The 17,540-nt window shown below is 40.2% G+C and overlaps 1 protein-coding gene and 1 long non-coding RNA gene across 5 annotated transcripts; both read left to right on the forward strand.

Moving 5' to 3' along the window:
- Window positions 1–300: 300 nt before the first annotated feature.
- On the forward strand, window positions 301–2,762 carry LOC131136028 (uncharacterized). The gene is made up of 3 exons (XR_009131682.2): window positions 301–460; window positions 2,092–2,181; window positions 2,329–2,762. It is a non-coding gene; the product is annotated as an uncharacterized LOC131136028 (long non-coding RNA).
- A 1,078-nt stretch (window positions 2,763–3,840) lies between these two features.
- Window positions 3,841–16,956, forward strand: LOC131135457 (uncharacterized). 4 transcript variants are annotated; one of them, XM_058081316.2, is made up of 22 exons: window positions 3,841–3,990; window positions 4,644–4,732; window positions 5,293–5,408; window positions 6,934–7,164; window positions 7,309–7,421; window positions 7,734–7,846; window positions 8,648–8,951; window positions 10,353–10,474; window positions 11,278–11,400; window positions 12,033–12,066; window positions 12,154–12,369; window positions 12,449–12,996; window positions 13,076–13,203; window positions 13,379–13,495; window positions 13,573–13,689; window positions 13,957–14,052; window positions 14,152–14,342; window positions 14,985–15,019; window positions 15,926–15,969; window positions 16,041–16,109; window positions 16,180–16,330; window positions 16,539–16,956. In XM_058081316.2, exons 2-22 carry the CDS (start codon window positions 4,676–4,678, stop codon window positions 16,671–16,673), a joined length of 3,060 nt encoding a protein of 1,019 aa, XP_057937299.2. In that variant the 5' UTR covers window positions 3,841–3,990; window positions 4,644–4,675; the 3' UTR covers window positions 16,674–16,956. The 4 variants fall into 4 exon arrangements, with proteins under 4 accessions (XP_057937299.2, XP_078651409.1, XP_057937301.2 ...); XM_078795283.1 differs by having other exon boundaries at window positions 13,079–13,203; XM_058081318.2 differs by having other exon boundaries at window positions 7,309–7,367.
- Window positions 16,957–17,540: the final 584 nt, after the last annotated feature.

The following is a 17,540-nucleotide window of genomic DNA, read 5'->3' on the forward strand; positions in this document are numbered from 1 at the left end:
ATATACATTTATAGAAAGTTAATATTTCTGTAATCCTTTAAAACCCACTCGGTAACCGTCTGAATAACTTCATACAACAAATGTAATTTAAAAAGCTATAATTTGCGTCATTAGGTTACACTTGAATCAATTCGCTTTAAGACTAATCGCGTCAAAGGCCATTCTGTTACGTAGAAATCAATATAAAGCAAGGCGGTTCGTGAACATGTGACTGGTACTTTCATTTTTTTCCGCTGGTTGACGCTATCACATGACCACGTTGCATGCGTAAACCCTCAGCCAATCTGACAGCAGATGCTACCTTAAGCCCCGCCTCCACTGCTATTTGTGGTATATAACTGGTTACCTTTTGTGAACACTTCCGGAAAGAGCGACGCCCTTAGAAAGCAAACAGCTCCTAATAATCAGCTTTTAAAGAGCCGTCAGTAAGCAGCAGATATGGTTTGACTCATTATAAAAGGTACGTTTTCGCCGCTTCTTAATCTTCTTAAATGTTATTTCAAGTGTCTGTCAGTGCCTTGTGTATCGACGTTGTGTTGTAAACATGCCATAAGCTGCATTTTCTCGACCCATAAAGATCCCTTAAAGGTGTTTTTTAGCGCTCAGGAACTTAAATATAACTTAAAAATGACTGAATGGCTGCGGACATAGGGTCTTTAACGCACCTCGTAGAGCATAGGAGGTGGCGTAGCATAATTATTTTGAAATAACTGAAATAGTGAAAGTCGGTTAAGTAAAACTGTATGGTTGGTAATGTTCACTATCATTAAGATTAAGATTAAGATATGCCTTTATTCGTCCCTCAGTGGGGAAATTTGTATTGCACAGCAGCAAGAGTACAGAGTCAGTTAAGCAGTACAAAATACACAATATAGAAAAATAAACAATATAAACAACCCAAGTATTAACAAAAATCAACAGTTTTTCCCAGAGTTATATACAATACAGTATGTAGATAATATGAAACCAGATGACATATATGACCAGTCTATACACTGAGATCCTGTTAGAGAGTTAATATGAGGCATTATGGAAATACTTCACATAGAACTTAGTATATTGCATTAGAGCCCATAATATTGCACATGGAGGTTTATCAGATATTGCACAGTGAATGGGGTCTGGAGTAACTATACTGACTAAAAGCAAGTATTACACAGATGTACATAGCAGTGTAGAAGTCTATTGTGAGCGGTGCTGGTTGTACAGCCTGACAGCTGCAGGAAGAAAAGACCTGCGATATCGCTCCTTCACACACTTGGGGTGAAGCAGTCTATCGCTGAAGGAGCTCTCAAGTGCTGTCAAAGTGTCCTGCAGGGGGTGGGAGTCGTTCTCCAACATGGATGATAGCTTAGCCAACATCCTCCTCTCTCCCACCACCTCCACTGGGTCAAGAGGGCAACCCAGTGCAGAGCTGGCCTTCCTGATGATCTTATCCATTAAGCAGGCCATGAAGCATGACGCTTAACACGCACTCACAGCACAAAAATAAATAAAATAAAATAAAAAGTATATTTAATATATATATAAACACACACGCACAAATATATATAAATAAAAAAATTATATATATATTTTTTGTGCTGCTAGTACATGTATTGATTAAGCTTGATGATGGTGAAAGTTACCAACCATATGGTTTTACTGAACCGACTTTCACTATTTCAGTTTTATATGTATATACATATACATACACACACACACACACACACACATATATATATAAAAAAATGAGACGCATTGTTTATTGTGTGCATCGGTGAATGCAAACTGCCTGAGGATTCACCATAACTATTTTACTACATTAAACTTGCAAAATGTGTATATTTGCATTGTACGTCATTTATTACATGTGACATTTTGACCCCCCCAAAATTTGTGTGAGCTTAGGTTAAGTTAATTCTATAGTCGTACTGAGGGGGAAAAAAAAAGGAAACCAACCAAGGCAAGATAAACCGTTTTCACCGTGAGATTTAAACACAAAAGTATGTGGAAAGGCCAAAAACTACACAGGACTGCAAAGGGTTAACATTCATGAGTTTGGTCTCAATGTGATCTAACTCTGTTAAATATCACTTGACTGTTTGACAGCGAGCATCTACGTGGTCAGGAAGATCCGGGCGGCCATTGCAGATGGACCCCAACTGGAAAAGCCGATTGTAACGCCATGTTGTGCTAACGGTAAAACGCAATCTTAACATTAATTTAATTCAAAAACTCTTGTACAAATTTAGCAACAACAATGTAAATATTTTATATTGTACTCTTCTATTTTGCTTTGTGCTGTATACGTAGTGATGATAATGATGTGCGTCTTTTTCTACTCAGCTGAAAGGAGGACAGAGGGAGCGCTGAAAGGTCCACCACCGGCCACCTTAATGACTTCTGAAGTTGAAGACGTCGGGGCAGCAAGCTCCAGGATATCTTCAGCTGTGCAGAAGCATGGCTCCTGATGTTAAAAGGATAACATGGTTATTAAATGATATAAAAAATATCAACTGACTATCCAAAAAATGACAACATGATTATAAATCAGGCTTAATTTTGTGACATCATGAAAGATATGTCATTATGTTGTTTTATATTGTTTAATGACCATGTTGTGGGCCTGGTAACTAACGTAATAGCCTTCATTGTACGCTGTAGTGTTTGAAGACTGACTCACCAACCTCTCCCACAGAGGCTGAACATGTCTGATGTTTTTTTGCAGTTATATAAATGAAGTATAAATACACATGTTGCTCGCAGCAACACTTGTAAAACTTTTTTGTTCTGTTTTCTTCAACATCCTCACTCATGGAAGCATAAACAACACTATGTCCAGTCATCTGCTCTATGGCAATATTTGGTAACTGAGTGGAACGAAGTTGCCTCATTTCACTATCACAGCAAATTATGTGATTCCTGCCAATGAGGTTGAATCAATGAAAAGTTAGATAAATATGAAAAAAATAGAACCAACACAACATTGCCTTTTGATATTATTATGATGAGTTACAGTGTAAGTCACATCCTGAAGTGGACATTGACTGGCTGTCATTGTTTTTGGGCTGGTTTAGCATCAGCTAATAGGCTCCCATTATGGGAAGGGAATGTGGAAATGGAGGAACATGTGAGAGTTGTTGGCCCAATAAATGGGATATTTACATTTCAAAAATTCCCTTACTGCAGCTTTGATAGTATTGTGCCTTTATACTGTCAGGAATGGAAGCACAGTCTAAATAACAATTGAAAGTGAGAGTGAAAGTAATTACCTGTTTTTTTTTTTATTTTGTGATTGATTTTTTTTGTTTGTTGCTGACAAGCTTCTGCACCACACTGCAGCCCAGTGTTTGCCAACCAACATTAACTTAATAAGAAAGGCGAAAGAAGATGAAGGCGGGCAGATGTTTGCATGGGCCACTGTGATTGGCTTATGTGTGAAAATAGGGTGGGATAGTTATAATGTATATGATGTCATCAAATAGGCCTTCTGGAAGCTAGGGTGAGACACAAGGTGCTAAGAGAAGACAGCTGCCATTTATTGTTCAAGTATGTATCAGTAATACAGTGAAAAGGATATGTGAAATATCAATATTTACTATATTGCAGTCCTGGATAATATGCACTTTGGCCAACCAGTCAAAGTTCTGATTGCATTTAGATTCACAACAATGTAATAAAATGAATATAAAATCACATTTGTCAAAAAAATCTGTCAAATTTGTTTAAAAAAAGGTTAAAAGTGAAGACAACTAAAAAAGTGTGGATTAAACTTTATAAACACAGGAGAATTGGCTATCTTTTATTGCTAGCTTTTTCGCGGAATATGATCGTGACGCCTTTCCGGTCTAACCCGGATGTAGCAATGGACATCTGGACAGCCTCTGAATTAACAGCTCGTTGTCAGTAAAGGAGTGCGTATCATTATTGTGTGGTGTATTTTGGAAACGCTGACTATATCTGCGATAAACACCGCCGTATAATGCCTGAGTAAAGTACCGGAACATGGTAAGATTGTGTTTTATCTACTTCTTTGCGCCAAGCGAGCATCGTTTGCTAGCTCTGTGGGGCTACATTTGCTAGGAGCTAGCATTTGCTAACCGCTGTTTTCAAGATCAGTCTGTCGTCTTATCGAAAAAAAAACACATGACGTAGGATGTCATGAAACTGAGTCAACATATATTTTTCCGCATAAATATTTAGACATTTTTAAAATAAAATGCACTACGTCAATTTGTAAACACATGTGTCTGCCATTGTTTGTGTACATCGGTGCTCTTCATCGTAATTGGAAACAATACAAGGAAACACATTCCATACCGTAACATTCTAGCGTCAGCATTATATTTGTGCTGGTCATAAATTCTCGACGTGACAGCAACACTTTGATGCTTTTAATGAACACTACAGGAGCGCTTTGCTCTATTTAAGGATCGATTTCTGAAGCGCAAGTCAAAGAGCCTCTGTATTGCAAGAGTCCACTTGTGTTTTTCATGATGGACTTCTAAAACGTATATAAAAATCCTTTATATCACAAGAACACTAAAACACTAGTCAAAGATCCTCAATAGTAGCCGAGTTTAGAACTGACCTTGCAAAATCGTCACCAGTTGAATACCATTGGTGTATTATAGGAGTGACATATTGTTTTTGTCTTGTAGCGTTGCTGCTGTGCCTTACCAGTTTGGGAATCATGATGGACCATCGGAAAGCCTTAACCTTCTCATTTAGGATTGATCGGGATAAGTTGGTAAGTGGGGTTCAACACAACTGCTCAACTGAAGTCTTCTTCCTTTGGTGGCATACTTTCTTTCCAGGCTGGTCAATGCCCCCGCAATCACTTGTTGACATTTCGTCTTCTCCTGGTGACATTGTGTTTTGCGCACTAATAAACAAATAATCTTTAAACACATCACATGGACGGTCAACAACAAGCTTTGGGCTTTTCCAATCATTTTCTTTCCCGCTTGTCCTCATTGGGGTCACAGCCTATCCCATCTGTCTTTGGGCAAGAGGCGGGGTACACTCTGAATCGCAGATTATGGGCTTTTATTTATTTGTGCCTCCTCCCTTCCTAAATTTGATGCCAGGGTGGTTACAAGAACTCTGTGAATTTCAGGTGGCTAATCCATTCAGAATCCCCATGACATTTCCCTCCTCAGAGTGTGGAAGGTTAGAAAGGTACAAAGCTTGTAGCATGTGAAGAAAGGTTTTTTGGGTATGTTGTGCCATTGGTGACTACTTTTGATCATTATATCGTTTGTATCGATTGTTTTTTTTTGACCCATTCTGTTTTTATGTATTGAACAGGTGTCCTGGGCTGCCATTCCCGGTTGCAAGTTGAAGCAGTCGGACTTAAAGCTTAAAAGGGGATCCAAGTTGTATGATCACAACCATGCAGCACTGGTGAAATGGGGAATGGCCAGGTAAGTTGACATGTTGGTCATAACTTGGGTTGGGCATCATTTGAATTTGAACGACTCAGGTTCTGATTCTGAATCTTAGTTTCAATTCTGGTTCCAAATCGGTATGGGCTGGTTACTGCTTTCAAATTATACCACGAGATGAAAAAGTCGCATTTTTAAAGCCAGTTTTTCATATAGACGAGTGATTCTCAAATGGTTTGGCTGCCGTACCCACCATCACCATTCAATGAGAAGTGGCAACCCAAATGGAGGACATTTTGTAACGTAAACTTCTCACATATCTTATTTAATATATGAATTTATTTACATTTTAGATTGGATAAATACATTTTAGATCAACAAAGGCTAAGCCTATCTATCCCAGCGTGTGTGATAGTTCACGTTTCATTGTCATTCCACTTTGTGGAATCCTTGTTTGGGGCTCTGACCGCTTGTTTTTGTCCCATCGGCGAGCTACAATTGGCTATCACATTCATGAGGTTCATGCTAACCTACTTTTTTTCAAAAGTGTTACTAAACAATCTTGCTCTGTTGTTATCATATTAGTAAAAAGTTGTCGTTGTAGTTGCAGTAGTGGTATGATTGGAGTCCACATGCAGCCCACCACCACAGCTTGAAAAAATCCAAGAGGGAAACCCTGAATTGTGCAAACACAAAAGTGTGGCATAAAAATAATAATAATGGCTCTAACCGAGGTTGACATTAATAATCAATAATATCACAAAACTTTGTCTTTAAAATTTCTCATGTTTTTGTTGCCATTTCACTAAATGAAAAAATATATTCAGTCGTCCCTCGTTTATAGCGGATGATTGACTCCAGTAAATTTCTGCAATATAGGATTCAATATTGATAAATGGAATGTTTATAAATACGGCTTTTAACATTATTAGAGCCCTGTAGACATGAAGTAACACTCCTATGTTCACCTTTACACTCCTATTATTTATTGTTTACATGACGTGGTACAGCTCAGGGACTTGAGACAGCCACTAGCTTGCAAGTGGGGCTGGGCGATATATCAATATTTCTTTTGAGCATGATATAAAAAAACAAACATATCGTTCATATCGATGAAGATTGGTTTTGCGGTTAGTATTGGCCTCATTCATATTCTCTGTAAAATGGCCAGGGAACCACAATTTAAACTTAGGAGCACAACTGTAAGAAAGATCTTTGACTTTTTTGCATCATGCTTCTGATAGAGCTTATCAGGACCCTCCATATTGTTTATCTATGTCAGCTGGTTGCCTCCACCTCCCTTTTACACTCACTTCTGCAATGACAGACAGAGACGGAAATGACATGCTGTTGTGTAAATAAGGAGATTTAGTTTGTTTAATGAAAGAGCAATGTATAAGACCTGTTCAAGATGAAAGGTATCCTTAAATTACTTCTCTTGTGAGCTGGTTGTATATAAAAAATGTATGATAGGAGGAAACACTGAATGATATTTAAGTGACAAATTATATGTACTGTTATGCAGAACATTGCTGTGAATAATTCATCCTCTTCTGTGTTGTAGAGGGCAGCCTCGCCTGGTCTTGACAGATGTGCTAAAGACAGACCTCGGCAAAGTGTACTTGAGCACTCAAAGGGGTCACGCTTGTGGCAGAAAAGCCCAAACAACAAGCGGGATGAGCACGTGCAAGAACCAGTCCGACAGCTGTCAAGGCCAGAGGCCAACCAAGAACGATGGGAGTAAGACACCAACGGCCAAATGTGACCAGAAGAGCACACCTACACCCCTTAAAAGGTATGAGAGTGTTCTGATGGAACGTGTTGACAGATGTCTTCTTCTTATAATTGTGAACTTGGTCTGGGCTCAGCCATATTGTATGGTGCAGCCAGGACAGTTCTGTTTCTGATTCATCTCAGTTTTCCTCTTCTGCCCCACAAGGCCCAGGGGTAGACCCAGGAAGAAGTTGCTTCATTTTGACAACAAGGAAGGAAACAAAGGTATTGCAGAGGGGGTAGTCGGCAATGGAAATGGAGAGGACTACAGAGTAGTAGGTGTGTACTACTCCCAATGACTTGATTGTCTCCAGGATAGAAACAATTTTTCCCATCTTAACATGATGGATGGCTGCTAGCCTGCAAAGGAACGAACATTTGGAAGGAATGTCCCATCACCATGCTTGACAGTACATTGGAGTTCATCAGAGGTTTAACAATACTCTGTCTCCTTGATTTCCTGGCCTGAGACATCTGACTTGACATAGCTGATTTTTCCTGCCCTACTTTCCGCTTGACAAACAAAATGTTCTTTGCGTCAATGAGGTTGTCAGCACTCATGAAGTTTCACTCTTGTTGTTTTGGCTGCAGATTGCGGCTTGTCCCTGAGTTGGAATCCGGCTCGGGATGCCGGAGATGAGTTTTCTCCGACTCCAGTCAAGGACATCAGGACCGAAGAGAGGACTAAAGTTCAACATTTTCAGGTGAACATTAGGTCTGCCATACATCTCCATTCTGATGACAATTGGTTAGGGTGTCTGATACAACTTTTTCACTTCCGATATGTTACCAATATTACAGCCTTGATTGACCAATACCAATATTGACAGCACAAACCATACATATCTTTATTACTTGTTTTGTAGTGTGGAATGTTAGAAAAGGCTCGATCAAGTGATATTAGTCTGAAACAGTAGGTATTACTTATTTTTTGCATTTTGGGCTATGGTTTTCTATGTATGTAGGCATAATACAGCTTGGTTTAAACCAAACATTACTTACCATGGACAGGGACTGGCTCTTTTCTATTGTGGCTAATGACTTTTTGGCATCCTGTGGGAGTTTCCATATGATGCTGCTTCAAATACAAGATGACTGAGGAAGTTTAATACCACCATTGAACTTCCTCCGTTCTGTTCCGCCACATGAAACATGTGCAATACAAGTTTTGCACTCAGCTCCAATGTCTTTTTCAGACTTCAGCAAAAAATAATGCCACATGGACGACATCACTCCAACTCCTACTTTGTTAACACGTTAATACATCATGTGCTCTCTATCTGGACGCTACTGGATAGACATGTGGGGGTGGAGTCTGGAAGCGACTATTTGTATTGGAGTGGCGATGTTTAATTTAGTGATTTTAGATGCAGGCCTATATAATCCGACATTAGTTTTTTCCTGAGAGTGACCCGATATCTGAAATTAATATTGGATCGGGAGACTCCTATGAATTGGACAACAAAATTCACTTGTTTGTGTTTGTGTTATTTGTTAACCCTAAGAGGAAAAGAAGGGGCGCGTGGGTCAACGGTACAAGCACTCCCAAACGCCATCGTGAAAGCGTGCTGCGCCTCACAGGGGAAGATGGAAGAAATGGAGGTCTGCCCCAGTCGCATGTATGTCCCAATGAAGACGGGGAAGATTCCGACAACACGGAAGCTAGCATTGTGCAGTTCACTGTGGGGGCTGTGGACGGGACGCCGTGTCTTCTCCCAGTCATCCGTCCGAATTTGGATATCAGAAGCCGAGGTTGCAGGCGGTTATCTTCACAAGATAGCACGTCTCAGTCCAGCCAGGGGGAACCAAGTGAGTACACCAGAGTTTACTTGATCCCATGGGTAGACTACTCGTCAACAGCTTTTGTCAAAATGTCCAAAAATGAGGAAAATAGCAGCTAAAAGATCCATTCCTAGTCAACATGTCCAAATCTTTGACTGGTACTGTAAAAAATGATTCATACCTTTTGTTTTCTGCAAACATGTGGTTTGATAAGACTGCTGTAGATCCTGGATTTTCAAACTGATACTCGTGGTACGCAGGGGGCGTCTAGTGGTAAGCAGGAACATGAGCAATTTTTTTAAATTAACAAAAGGTAAACTACGTAACTACAATATTATTGTAGTTATGTCACACAGAACCTGTTTACGACCATCTAAATACATTTTTTAGCATTATTAGAGCCCTCTGCACATGAAATAACAACCCTATAGCCACCTTCACATTTGTGTTAATATGTTACATATAATGAGAGAAAATGATTCCCGAACCATTTAAGACATAAATAAAACTTGTGCTCATGTGTTGCAGTAAATATGTTCCGGCACAAGGGGGCAGAATAGGTGCACAGACAGGAAGTGACTCCAGGGGCTCAAAGTTGAGTTGTAGCATGTAATGGTGTTATTATTATGATTATTGTTATTGATATTATTGTGCCTGTTGTGACATAATTTAAAACGACAATAAATGCCTGTAAATGTTGTTTCGGTAATCAAGTCTTGTGCTTGTCTCACTGAACAGTTACTGACACCTAGTGGCCAATGTAGAATACTACATTTGCAATTTATATTTGTATTTTTAATTATAAATGTTTACGCTTCAATATGCTTAATTTAGACCAAGAATATGTAGCATTTGCTTAAATATGCACATTTTAAAAAAATAGCCATAAAATAAAATAACCATGAAACAGCATGACTTACTAATTTATATTTGAAAAACTGTCATCTATTGAAGCTGTATAAGGACTGTATAAATGGCCGATTCTCCTGAAAGGGCTACTAGTGAGGGTGCCGTCACCTCGAGGGGCATGACGCAATAGAATACAGTGATTTGAAGGTGTAACCATATAAAAAATATACTGTAAACGCATTGTATTGTCCACCAAATGTATATTTACCTGCATCCAAATGTAAACAAACTAATAGGACTGTGAAAGTGGCTATAGGGGTGCTATTCCATGTCTACAGGACTCTAATAACACAAAACAATCATATTTAGAAGGTCATAAACAGGTTTTCTATGGTCTTTGTGGAAATTGACACATCATGGTCGGGTCTGCTACCAAATAACCACAATAAATGGGTGATGGCTGTGTACCAAAATGTGATCATTCCACGCACTACTTTCTTCACCGCCCTCAAAGGCCGTTGTAGGTTTGACATTCATGCAGTTCCAACCATTCAAGCCGCCTTTCCCTGCGCCTTTCAGTTGTGTTGTCCAGTGATGACGAGGAGAGCACCGAGGTGGAAGAAGCAGGAGGAAGAGCGCGGTCGTCATCACAAGAAGCTGTACCCAAAGAGCGAGACGATTCTAATTTAGAGAATATAGAGGTGGGCTCAGTGGTGTTTTCTATTTCTGATTGTTACAAATCCTTAATATGAAATATTCCATATTGTATTATTTTGTCACAGGTCCCACTGCAAAATATTTGTGGTGTGTTTTTCAAAATCTAGCTTAGTTTAGTGCTTTTAGTAATCACTTTTTGTGTGTCCATAGCTTTAATGCTAATGAGCTGTGTTAGAGCTGTGTATCCAAGATGCACTATTGTGTACTTTGTCCACTTTTTACACATACACAGTAACTCTGCACTTGTCCAACACAATATATGCCATATATCACATAGAACAATGTAACATGAAGGAATGGGGCAGGACAATATGAAGATTGGCAACATTAGCATAGCGATGTGAGTTACATTTTTAATATTACACTCACATTTTAACAGCAACATCATGTAATGCTAGCCTATTTGCTAGGAAATTGTTAAAAAGGCACTTTTGTGTAAAGGAGACCTTTATAGAAACTGGTAGCAGTCCACTGTGGATACTGAGTGGGGGGCTTGAACAGCAGCATTTGAGCTGCATGATGTGAAGATTTTTCAGTCCCGATCAACCAGATTGTCGAGGACACACATGCATCTTAACATTTTACATTGTGAATTTTTACAGAACAAGTAAATAACAACAGAAAACAATAACCTATACCTAATATAGATAATAATAACCTAAACCTAATAATAACAGACCTATCAACAATAACATAGTCTCCATTGAAGTGCATGTGTGTGTGTGCATGTAACAATGTAGAAGTATTTCCCATTTTTTATTATTAATTCATTATATATGTTTTACAGGTGTTACCTGTGGTTGTGGACGGGCCTCCTCCCATGCCCAGAATAGACACCTCTTTCCTGGGTGTGGCCTTCTGCTCCATGTTCTGCGGAGGTTACCAAGGGAGGGCAAATGGAAACCTCATGGTGAATAACTTGTTTTTTTTCTTTTTTTTCCAAAACAGTCTTACAACTGAGCACACCACCATAAGTTACTTCCAAAAAGTTCTCTCCCATAATTGTTCACACATTTGCAAATTTTGCCGTACAAAATAATGTAAATCCAATTAATCTGTTCCAGACACCCAAAAACATTAACATACTACATATTTTATAGGTAATAATAGTTTTACATGTAGAAAACTATGCAAAATAATTACAAATGACAAATTAATGGACAACTTATTTACAGGATACCTGCAATGCACAAATTGGCCACCAGATGGTACTGTTTAGCAAAACGATAGTTCAACTACATAAAACTGCATTGGGGGCACAACAGATGAAATGAATGAATGTTATTTACTGACCATATATATATGTGTATATATGTGTCTGCATATAAATGTGTAAATTAATCACTCCTTTAATATGTCATCAATACGGAATTGCCATTTGGGACATGTACTCTTTTCAAAGCCTCATATATTAATTTGAATCATACCCATACAGCTGATGGTGCCCAAACGTATACCTTGAACCACTTTAGGACATAAACTTGGATAAGGAGATAAATTTGATGTAAACCTACTTGTTTCCTTCCTTTTGTCTCTCCGCAGATAGCAAATAAAAAAATCATCATACCATTAAAAGGTAATGGTTTTTCTAACCATATAAACAAATGAGGATTCATGGCAGCTGTGCTCAAATGAGCTTCCTTTCATCTCCTTTCACCCTCAGATGAAAACCACCAAGCTGAAGTGACCGTGGCTTTGGAGCGCAAGGAGATGCGGAGGTACAGCATTTGGGAGTCAGAGGAGCTGGCGGCCCGGGGTCTCTCCTGGGGGAGCAACGTTGGCACTGTGCTATTGTTTTGTGTGACACAAAACGCAGCTGCGGCGGTGCAGAGGGAACTTCTCGACCTGTGTGGCAAACAGGATGAAGAGTTGAGCACTGGTGAGATGTCTAAACGGGTAGCACTCCATGCATATCCCAGTACAACAGCTCTTCATGATGTTTTGTTTCCATACTGTAGATAAAGTGAGCCCCTTCATTGTATTGAGTCTAAAGGACCCCGTTATGGGCGTGGAGGGACTTTTATTGCGCTCTCTCCTGGAAATAGACTGTCTCAACTGTCTGACAACCGTCGACACCTCCGTTGATGCCCTAGACCTGAAGGACTACATAAGTCCAAGTCTGTCACTAGACGAATGTTTGGAGCTGATCAAAAGAAGCAGTCGAGACCCAGACATGTTGCGGCAGCTTGGTGTGGACGCTACAGAATCCACATCTGACACAGACCGACAAAGTCCACGTTTGGATTTGGACGCAAGCAGCAAACTCCAGCTGGAGATCGATACACTGACCGAGACGGCACCAGATGCAGAAGACACAACACCAGATGAAGAATCTGTGCTGGAGCTGAACGCCTCGGACTTGCAGTCACGCAAGGAGCTGGAGATGCCTTCTATGGAGGAGCAGGAGGTGGACACCAGGATGCACCATGGGCCAGAGGAGGAGCATACACAACATTGTGCGCCAGAGGAGGAGCATACACAACATGGTGCGCAACAGCCCAACAAGGTTTGTGGTCCCAAACGCTCATAATTCACACAATTCCAGTGAGGGCTTTTTCTCCACTTACACACTTGTCCTGTTCAAGAAGGACAACGAGGAAGACACTCCTCTGTACACACTCTGCCAGCGGAGAACCAAAGGATCATACACGGTCACCATGTGTAAACCGGACTCCTCTTGGGTTAAATACAAACATCAGGGTCTGGGAAAAAGGTGAGTTACATGAAGGGCCTTGTCAGTCAGGGCATTGTCATATAATCAGTAAAAATATGAATAATTTTACTTATAGTGTCCTAATATTCCAAGATAAGTCACAGATATATTTGTAATGTAAGGGGGAAAAATGCAAATAAAGATTATTTGAATTCTTATGGTAATGTCAATTCAGGTTGGTCCTGTTCCCCCCACCCCCGACGAAAGGTGGCATCACAGTGACCATGGAGGACCTGCAGTGTCTGGACAGTCGGCAGTACCTCAATGATGTCATCATCGACTTCTACCTCAAGTGAGTGAGGCCACATTCAAGCTTAAACCTCTCAGGCTCCTCACACTTTTGAGTTTGACATGTGTTTTTGACATCAGATACCTCCTCCACAAATCGCCGCAGGCCATCGCAGAGCGCTCACACGTTTTCAGCAGCTTCTTTTACAAGCAACTCACGCGTAGAGACAACGCCAGTGAGGGCGGCGCCGCTGAATCGTAAGTTTTCCTTTGTTTTTGTGTATTAGGGGTGTCCAATCTTTTTCCAACGCTGGCTGCTTTGTGTTATAGGTAAAAAGCAAATTAGTAGTAATAGAGTAATAGCTACTGATATGTCTCATAATAAATGCATTTAATTTTTACAATATGCTGATGGCCAATTTGGGCAGAAAATGGCCCCTGGGCTGTTCTTTGGACACTTCTGTGCTGTATGAAGAAATAGTTTGTAGAGCTTCCATCCATATAGTTTTGCTCTTTTACATTCAGCTGTCAGAGGCAGAAGCGGCACCAGCGAGTGAAGACATGGACACGGCACGTGGACATCTTCAAAAAGGATTTTGTGTTTGTTCCTGTCAATCAGGAGTAAGTCAACATCCAAAATGGCGGATGACACCAATGCTGTGAAACATTGCAGTCAGTCATGGTGATTCTCTCTCTCTCTTTTTTTTTTTTTTTTTTTAGGGCTCACTGGTATTTGGTGGTCATATGCTTTCCTGGACTGGAGGAGCCCACAGTAGAGGCCAGGACAGGAAGTAGCCACAATGGGACGAGCGAGCCATCTGAGCAAGAGGCGGCGGGAGGGTCACAAAGAAGCTCGACGGACGCCACAGTGACGCCATCAGTGTTGATCCGAAGCGACATCGTGGACACAGGTATCAGTCAAAGGAAAAATATGAACCCCTAAGTAGATGTCTGCTCTATAATCTTAAGTGTGTAAAGTTACATACATGGTAGGAGGAGAAGGATGAGTTAGTGAACTAGTCCTGCTTCCGGCCAAATCTGATAACGGAGTCCATGCAGGACACACAGAAAAGCACATTGATATATGAAACTTATTAGCATAGCAATATACAAAAACCCATTGATTGTACACATGAAAATTACACAATTACATAATATTATTCTAACACAATGATAAAACGGCCACACGGTGGAAAGGTGGTTAGCATGTTGGTTAGAATGTTGGCCACACAGTCAGGAGATCTGGAAGACCTGGATTTGAATCTTGTGCATGCACGCGTGCGTAGGTTTCCTCCCACATTCCAAAAACATGCTAGGTTAATTGGCGACTCCAAATTGTTCATAGGTATGAATGTGAGTGTGAATGGTTGTTTGTCTATATGTGCCCTGTGATTGGCTGGCGACCAGTCCAGGGAGTTCCCCCGCCTCTCAAAGTCAGCAAGCATAGGCCCCAGCATACTCGGCGCCACCCTAGTGAGGATAAGCGGCATAGAAAATGGATGGAGTTATTTAACATAACATCCCCAAATGAATGTGTATTTCCTGTCTTCCAGGACAAGATTCCACCAATGTCATTCCGCGTCAAGTGGTAAGTTGGAAATGCTTGTTGGGTTCTTTAGAAAAGTAAAAAATGACATTACCCGTCAAAGGTTTGGACACTTTCTCATTCAATAGCGTGACCAAGTCAGTCTAAACTTTTGCCTACTACTTACCGTACTACTAATACTGTACATATAAATTATCTGTTAGGGGAACAGACAGAAGGCACAGTGTAGAGAAAAAATAACTTTATTCTGACCTGAACACATCAGTTGTTTTTTTTTTTTTAATTTATTTTCTCTGCTTCCTTTAAGTCATCAACACATTCAGTCGTTGCAGGTTTTCTATGTTAGATCCTCACACAGCAACCTCGCAACTTCTTAACTCACTTGACTACGTTGTTATTCTTCAGCATGGTACTTAATGTTGATGAGGGCTTCCAATACATCCTGGTGAAATCTGCAACATGGACACCATTTTCAAACTTTGCAATGTTTTATGGCATTAAAATTGCTCTCAACCCTAATCCATTGGTTAGGAGTTGCAGCATCACTTCTTTTAGCCTCTCGTGCAAATAGGTAGAAGACGCATGTTTGGGATTGGGCATTCAGGTTTATAAAAATGTATCCCGCAACCATATCGTGTCTTTGGAAAGTCACTTAAATAATCATGTCTTCAATGAAGGTAAAGGCTTAAATTTTCATTTATCCCGTTCATTCATCATTTCTAAGTTTTTATATGCATTTGAATTGTTTTCTGTAAGTAAAACTATAACTCTTGAACTTTTGTGTGAACATTTTTGGCCTCCTGGAACAGAATAATTGGATTTACATGATTTCTTCTTGGAATAATTAATTTGTTTAGTCCGTTTGGAACAAATTAGTAATGCTAACCAAGGTTCCACTGTACCTAATTGAGTTCGACATTTCATTTCTTGCTTTTGCTTCCCCCATAGAATTGCACAGAGAAGACCTGCCATAGGAAGATGGTTTGTAAAAGGTGGGTGCGTGCAAACACTTTGACATCAATGTAGCTTTGAATTGAGGTGAATGTGTCTGCCTTGTTTTTAGGCCGTGTATTCTCATCATGGACTCTCTCAAGCTGTCTCTTCACGAGCGTATCTTTAAAGTGTTACGAGAGTGAGTATCACCCTTATTAATTGTATTTGTCTATTTGTGTAGCAGCTGACTGTGTTTGCGCCCCCTTTAGATATTTGCAGTCCGAATGGGAGGTCCGTCGCGGGTCGTCACGGGACTTTGGGCCAGACCAGATGAAAAGCTCACACTGTCAAGTTCCTCTGCAGGACAACAGCAGCGACTGTGGTCTCTACTTGCTGCAGTATGTGGAGAGTTTTCTCAAGGTAGGCTATGCAATTTATGTCATTTTATGTCATGCCACTGAATAGCTCATAATTTTGTGGGACTTAATTATACATTCACAGGAATACATTTCCAATTTTTCAAAATTAAAGTTGTAATTTTGCGCAAATAATACTAAAAAAAAGTATTTTTAAAAATGCCATAAATACTACTACATAATGCTAAACTGTGTGTTTCCTGTACCTGCAGGACCCTGTGGTGCACTTTGACCTGCCATTACACCTACAGCACTGGTTCCCACGTCATCAGGTGCGCGGCAAACGAGAAGAAATCCGCAATCTAGTGCTGCGACTGTACAGCCAGCAGAACCTGAGCAAGAAGTAAGAGTAAGAATCATAGCACAGGGGGAATCCTCGCTCATACTGAGCAACGCATTTCAGCACCAACTCCACCCAACTGAACTATGGACTCGTCTCCTTGAACTGTGGACTCATCTTCATGAGCAATGGAGCCTGTTGGTCCTAGAACGTTTTATAGAATGTTTTACTGTTATTTTTGATAGATATTTAATTTCTACATGCAAGCACCACATCAAATTAAAGTGTGTTCAAAGTGTAACATGCTCCTAATGTAGTTTGTTTAACATAAAGCTGTTTTTAATCTGGAATTCATTTGATTTCATTTATTTTTCATTCATTTAGCCAAATTGTATCAGTATTAGGGCCAAAAGGTAGCATCAAAAGTCATCAAGTTGTGGGAATTTCATATTTATAAAATAATAAGAATAACAGCACAGCGGGCGAGTGGTTAGCGCGCAGACCTCACAGCTAGGAGAACAGGGTTCAATTCCCACCCTCGGCCATCTCTTTGTGGAGTTTGCATGTTCTCCCCGTGCATGTGTGGGTTTTGTCCGGGTACTCCGGTTTCCTCCCACATTCCAAAAACATGCTAGGTTAATTGGTGACTCCAAATTGTCCATAGGTATGAATGTGAGTGTGAATGGTTGTTTGTCTATATGTGCCCTGTGATTGGCTGGAGACCAGTCCAGGGTGTACCCCGCCTCTCGCCCGAAGACAGCTGGGATAGGCTCCAGCACCCCCCGCGACCCTCGTGAGGAAAAGCGGTAGAAAATGGATGAATGAATAAGAATAACCAAAAATAGGTCATTTAAAAAAAAAAAAAGATTTTTATAAAAAATTTTACAAGGCCCAAAATTCCTGGCTGCACCCCTTTATTGACTAAATGATCTTT

This window comes from Doryrhamphus excisus, linkage group LG12 (genome assembly GCF_037039965.1).
Source record: "Doryrhamphus excisus strain RoL-2023G ecotype Guam linkage group LG12, RoL_Dexc_Guam_v1.1, whole genome shotgun sequence".
Classification (NCBI taxonomy): domain Eukaryota; kingdom Metazoa; phylum Chordata; class Actinopteri; order Syngnathiformes; family Syngnathidae; genus Doryrhamphus; species Doryrhamphus excisus.